This window comes from Gossypium raimondii, chromosome 13 (assembly GCF_025698545.1).
Source record: "Gossypium raimondii isolate GPD5lz chromosome 13, ASM2569854v1, whole genome shotgun sequence".
NCBI lineage: Eukaryota > Viridiplantae > Streptophyta > Magnoliopsida > Malvales > Malvaceae > Gossypium > Gossypium raimondii.
This window is the reverse complement of record NC_068577.1, coordinates 42,790,093-42,796,816: the sequence shown is the minus strand read 5'-3', so window position 1 is coordinate 42,796,816 and position 6,724 is coordinate 42,790,093. Positions and strand designations below refer to the sequence as shown.

Here is a 6,724-nt window from a genome sequence, read left to right as displayed (position 1 = left end):
TTGAATCACATATCTGTATTTTCTTTCTTTTTTTCCCTCTATTTAACCGAATCTATAGAAATTAAAAGCGTTTTGAAAGGTGAGACAGTCAAGTTAAAAATTTTATTTGATGGTGGTGTTTAGTTAATTAGCAAGTAGCATAATAGTAGTATTATGTATGTTTAGTAGAAATCATATAGCTTTTGGTTGGGTGTTTTTTTATACAAAAAAGAGATTAACTTTGACCAATATAAAATGAGATTATACTACATCAAGAAGATTATCGTGAAGGGATTGAAAGATTTCATCTAGGGGTTGCATGAATATTGTGACGAACCTGGAAACCTTAATCCTGGTGAGACTTTATGAAATTTGCACTAGCAAATTGCCTGTTGTAGTATGAGTGAGTTATTTGGGTTTTTTTAAGTATAATTTTTTAATGTATTTTTAATTTGTTGAGAAACATTTATTTTAATGTTTTGAATGCATTTGATGTATTTTTAAAAAAATTATTTTTATATAAAAAAATCTAAAAATATTAATACAGGTGGGTCGGGTTAGGTTGGAGTTTATCATTTTTAATCTAGGTCAAGCTTGGGTAGAAACTTAGGTCAATTTTTTAAGCCAAGTCTATCCCGAGCCTAAAATTATGCATACACTTATATTAATTCAATATGAAAATAAATGTGTATATAATTAAATTAAATAAAAATTTTATGTATAAAATCACACAAAATTAAAATTTATATATAACATTTAAAAAAATTCAACTTTGTAATATGTAAAAAAAGTGATTATAATCAGTGGGGTTTGTTATGGATTTAAGATATTATAGTGTAACTAAAACTTGATAAGAGTATTTTTTTAATCGTGTGATGTAAAATTAAACAAATCTTTTATTTTAGGAATTGGTTGTAAGACAAGGAGAATCATAACCGTCAAATGTTTATCGCGTTCTGGAACCTTTTTTGTCGGTGGGATTTCGCTAACGTCACAAGGCCGATCACGTGGCACCCTCTCATTGATTCACTCCCGTCCTGGCTGGTTTTTTGGGGCATGCAGCATAGGTCCCACCACATGTAATGAAACTTAACTCAAGCTAACCACGAGTCATGACCATTTTGATCCTTCGCCGACACTGTCAAGTTGGCACATGTTCCTTCGATCTGACGGTGGTCATTTACCCAACCCTAAACAATTACATTGATTGGTTGAAGATAATTACATAAACTTTGAGATATAATTCTTTAAATGAATATCAGATCTGGTATGTGAATTAATCTGTGCCTAAACGAAGATAATGAAAGACAAAAAAGATGGTTGATAATATTCTATGCTTGCAAAATGGTCAATGGTGTGTGCATTTGAGGAAGAGATGCTAATAGCACATGACCTGTTTCCTTATGCTTCTTTACTCAATCCCAAAATTTGCATTTCATTTTTTCATTCCCCAAGTGTTTGCACGTTTTTGTTTGCTTTAACGTCAAGCACTTGTTTCCATCCTCTATAAACTATTGCTTCCCATCATTTCCTTAATGCTTTTGGGAAGCTCAAAACTCTACTCTACTTTTGGACCTAAGAATCATAGACCATCCTCTCAACACACTATCTTCTTCTTCTAACTTAATCATTCATACTCACTTTTATTTTTAAAACTTTGATTTAAATAAAATAGACTTAATGATAAATTTAATCATATATTTTTGTCAAAATGGCACTAATTATATTTTTAACCTTTTTTGCCATCAATTTTGTTCTTTTTTTCAATATGCTTTTCTCACAAATTTAATGAATAAATTCAATGTTTCAATCTTTCTTTTCTTTAAAAAGTTTCAATCTTTCATACGTTTGTTTATTGATAAGTTTTTCTTCCGAATTAATTTTTTTAAAATAATTACATTTATTTTTTAAAACCAAGAGTTATCTTTTAATTGAATGTATTATTTATTTATTTTATTATTTTCCATATGTAACTATCTTATTGGGTTATTTAAGTAATAAATTACATCTCATTAAAAATATTCTACATCATCCCCATTAATTTTTAACAAGATTTTCATTAAATCATTAGAAAATACAACTTGAAAAAAGAATAAAAGTTGATGGTAAAAAGACTAAAAATACAATTAGAGTCATTTTGACAAAACATACAAACATTAGTAGCCAAATCATCATTAACCCAATAAAATATAAAGCATATACTAAATTGATTTTTCAATTTCAAAATATTATATTTGAGTTTTTGAATAATTTAAATCTATGAATGAAATTGAACTAATATTTAAAATTCAAATGAAGTATTAGGCTAAAAAAAGGAAGAAGAAATGATGATATCCCTAAAATTGTAAGCTTACCATCCGCCATTTCCTTTGGAATCACCAACACATCTATTTTTATTACTTGTAGTTAAGATTTAGATTTATAAGTTAAAAGATTTAAGATTTTTAGAATTTAGGAGTGATTTGAGTTTAGTATCAACATATTTATTTCTATAATGGGAATTGACCAAATCTACAGCTAGTGGTTCCATTGTAATTTAATGAAAACCCTAAACCCACAATGCATTACTTTTTCTCTGGTTGAGCTTAACTTTTAAGTGACAGCCACAAGACAACAATCTCTACACCAAAACCTTGCCCTCCTTTGTTCCTTTTCCCTCGCTACCAAAACCACAAGCAGAGTGGCTCACTAAGTAAATTAATCATATTCCAAGCCCTCCCCCCCTTCAAAGTTCTCACCTTTCTCCCCCTACAAAAACTCTTGTTCAGTTCATCAAAACCAAAAAAGGAACCAATCCCCCCTCCCCTCCCATTGAGGTAAGCAAAGCCAACACACAGCACAGCAGCACAATGCAGCGAAGACACCCCCTTCTTCTTCTTCTCATTTTCTCAGTTTTTCTCAGCTTCCAAACATCAAATGGCCATAACATCACACGTTTACTCGCCAAGCACCCTTCTTTATCCACCTTCAACCATTACCTCACTCTCACCCATTTGGCTCAAGAGATCAACCGCCGCACTACCATCACTGTTCTCGCCTTAGACAACGCCGCCATGTCCTCTCTCTTGAATAAAAACCCTTCCATTTACACCATGAAGAACGTCCTTTCCCTCCATGTTCTTCTTGACTACTTCGGTGCCAAGAAGCTTCACCAGATAACCAATGGCACCGCACTCGCCGCTACTATGTTCCAAGCCACTGGGGTCGCCCCTGGGGTTTCCGGCTTTGTTAACATAACCGATTTTAAAGGTGGAAAAGTTGGTTTTGGAGCTGAAGACAATGGTGGGGATTTAGATTCTTTCTTTGTTAAATCTGTTGAGGAACTGCCTTATAATATATCTGTGATTCAGATCAGCAAGGCTTTGCCTTCTGCTATAGCTGAGGCTCCCACTCCAGGGCCGAGTGAGCTGAATATTACTGGGATTATGTCAGCACATGGATGTAAAGTGTTTGCTGGTACCCTTTTAGCCAATCCTGAAGCCATGGGAACATATGAGGTAAGCTCAAAATCTGTGTTTTTCATTTTGTAAATATTTGATCTTTGAGGCTGATTAGTGATAATTAAGGGAAGAATGTGAGGGAAAGGTGAAAGAAATAAATGGGGGTAGAGGAAAAGGGTGGAAACAGTTCATTTCTGGCCATTTGATTGTGTGATGATGGAGTTGTTGAAAGAAATAATGTAAAGTATATTGAAGAAAGTTATAATAATGGCATTAGATACTGTTTACTCTTTTATTGGCCAAATCTTCGTTTTCATAAGTCAAGGATTTGTTTCGGAGTCGGTAGGTGATTTTCAATCTAAAAGTATGATAATGACACCTTGAGATTTTTTAAAATGTGTGTGTGTGTGTGTTTTTTGCATGTGAATTTCTAGATAAACTAACATAGATCTGGGTTTGTGTTGGGATGCCAAATGTTGAATTTGCATTAAAGTTTTGTTATTCGGATTTAAGTGAGTGTCTAATAAGAATAGGTGTGTTCGCATTCTATACAAATATATTCCATTATTTAAGAAAAGAAAAGAATCTAATTCATTTAAGTGTTTAGACTTAAACAAAGCAGATTTTATACTACCCCACATGAGAAAATTTACATAATATAGTTGGATTGATATTATGGTAAATCCAAGTAAGAAAAACATGCAGTAAATGCATATGGCAGGTGGTTGGACTTGGAAGGCATCGATACAAATAGTAGGTTAGAAGCTCGTAGTAATGGCATAACAAATAGCAAGCTACTGTTTTGCTTTTTACTCGAACACGGGTGTGTTTGGACTTTGGAGGGTGGTATCAGCAATTGATATTTCACCTCAAAGGGGAAAAATTGATCTGAATGAATTGGATTGTAGTAGAAGATTATTGACATTTTATTTTGTTTCTTACTTCATTTTCTTCTTTGAAAATTTTGAAGGGTAAAGCAATGTTTAACAAAGAAAATGTGATGATGGTGATTTGTAGGATAATCTGAATGGAGGATTGACTGTGTTCTGCCCACTGGATGATGCATTTAAAGCCTTTTTACCAAAGTACAAGAACTTGACTGCTTCAGGGAAAGAATCATTCCTTGAGTTCTTTGGTGTGCCTGTTTACCAGTCTTTATCCATGTTGAAATCCAACAATGGTCTCATGAACACATTAGCTACCGATGGTGCTAGCAAGTTCGACTTCACCGTCCAAAATGATGGCGAACAGGTGACACTAAAGACCAAGATCAACACCGTCAAAATAACTGGGACTTTACTCGACGAACAACCTGTGGCGATTTATACAATCGACAAGGTCTTGATGCCTAGAGAATTGTTCAAGGCAGCCCCTACTCCTGCCCCGGCACCAGCCCCAGAGGAAGCAGCGGATGCACCAAAAGCATCCAAATCAAAATCTAAGTCAAAGTCGAAGTCAGCCCCAACACCAGAATCTGATGCACCAGCGGATTCACCGGACGATGATCCAGCTGATCAGACAGCAGACGATAATGCTGCATCGAGTTTTAAAGGTGGAAGGTTTGTTGCTGTTGGATTGAGCTTCTTGTTAGTGTTTTTGTTGCTCTAAGTTTTCTAGTTTCTTTTTTTGCTTGTTTCATTTTCTGTTTAATTTATATAGATACTGGAGAATAAGTAAAGGCTTCAGTGTGGTTATATTTTTTTATATTGTCTTTTTTTTTTCTTCTTTTAAGTGTGATTATGTTGTTTTTCTCTTGGATAGATAAAGGAAAGGTTTGTGCTTGTAAGTTTGATTATTGATGAAAAGGCAAATGCTATAGATATTGTAATAGACAAAGTTGTGGTTATAAGTTGATTGAAAGGCAATTTAATAAATTATTTAAGATCCATTTATTGTTAGATTGATCTTAATTTGCTTCAAGTCTTAGTGTTCTTGATTAAATACAGTTTTCTTTTATACAAGCAGAATTCTTGTAATTCGAGTTTACATTTGTGATCCTATATTCTTGGGTGGAGTAAGTGCAAAGGATAGCAATGAAGTTGGGTGTATGCTTTTGTGGACTTACAAAACCATCCATTTTAATGAACTCAACGGTCCCGTACCTACTCGCAATCTCATTTATGAATGATCTCTTCCCCATTTAACTTCAACATCATTGGTTCACTCAAATCTATTGCTTTTTTATTATTCAAATTAATATCCAAAATTGCACGAATGTATGCAAATCTATCAACAAAAAAACAAGATTAGAAAGAACAAAGGATCCATCCTTGATGATTTTAAAAATGAGACTATTCTTCCTGTCTCTCTCTAAAAATGGTTCATCCTATTACAAAATAGATGGAATTTCTTTCAGACCTCTCTTAAAACTCCATATTAATATTAGTAAAATTTCACGTCACATTTCTTTTCTATTTTTAGATATCAAATAAATCTTTAAATTTGAATGAATAGATAACTAGATTTTTAGATGAAGTGGATTTAATATTTCAGTTTTTATTTCTATCGAGCTCAAATGTTAAAAATACAATTTGATCCAACTCAAAGAATTTCGAATCGCCGTTTTAAGTGGAGCTCAAATTTAAATTTCCCATTGTTGGAATACAATTCAACTGAATTACGCACTAAATTCATTCATCCAATTGCATGCTCAAATGTGATGAAACTAGAAGCTTATCAATTTGATCATTGCTTAGCATGACTTTATTACAAACAATTAGACAAAACCATGAAAGGCAATGGAAGATGGCAACAAGGACATCAACATTCTGCAATATTAGTTATTGAAAGATGATTTTCAGCATAAAACGAGGTCATACCTAGTGCATAATGAAGTTCTCTCCCAGTTTACAGTGAAAGGATGTTTCCAAAGTTTAAACTCATGATTAAACAGATGGTGAGTGCACAGTTGACCATCATGCCAGGCTTGATCTTCCATGATTTTCAGTATAACTTATTAAAAGTGATCAAATACCAAGCACATCTTGAAAAATGCTAAGACAAAATATTTTGTTATTCATGTCAACATTTATTGACTATAATGTAGCAACAATTAAGCCCTAAGCAAATTTGACCCCTAGCGGAAAGGATACTAAAATTACCTCCTAATATTATTTCTTGTAGCAAAATTTATGTCTAAAATGAACCTATCAGATGATGTTTCCATTCATTGTGTGCATGGTGAGACATATGTGCAATAGCTCAACTTTGCTCGGCCCAATACAGATAAATAAACCCAAACAAAGACAAAACAAAAACAAAATAAATAAAGCCCAATTTACCTTAGCCCAAATTATAAACCCAAA

At 33.1% G+C, this 6,724-nt stretch overlaps 1 protein-coding gene across 1 annotated transcript; it reads left to right on the top strand.

Annotated features, from left to right (window-relative positions):
- Positions 1 to 2,587: 2,587 nt before the first annotated feature.
- Positions 2,588 to 5,317, top strand: LOC105783295 (fasciclin-like arabinogalactan protein 1). Its single transcript, XM_012608670.2, has 2 exons — positions 2,588 to 3,476; positions 4,437 to 5,317. The coding sequence occupies exons 1-2, from the start codon at positions 2,829 to 2,831 to the stop codon at positions 5,025 to 5,027; spliced, it is 1,239 nt and encodes a 412-aa protein (XP_012464124.1). The 5' UTR covers positions 2,588 to 2,828; the 3' UTR covers positions 5,028 to 5,317.
- The last annotated feature ends 1,407 nt before the right edge of the window (positions 5,318 to 6,724 follow it).

What these genes read in the sequence shown, in the direction of transcription:
- LOC105783295 (XM_012608670.2), top strand. Translation starts at nt 2,829, where the DNA reads ATGCAGCGAAGACACCCCCTTCTTCTTCTTCTCATTTTCTCAGTTTTT. An exon ending in AAGCCATGGGAACATATGAG is followed by an intron (nt 3,477 to 4,436) that starts GTAAGCTCAAAA and finishes GGTGATTTGTAG; the next exon opens with GATAATCTGAATGGAGGATT.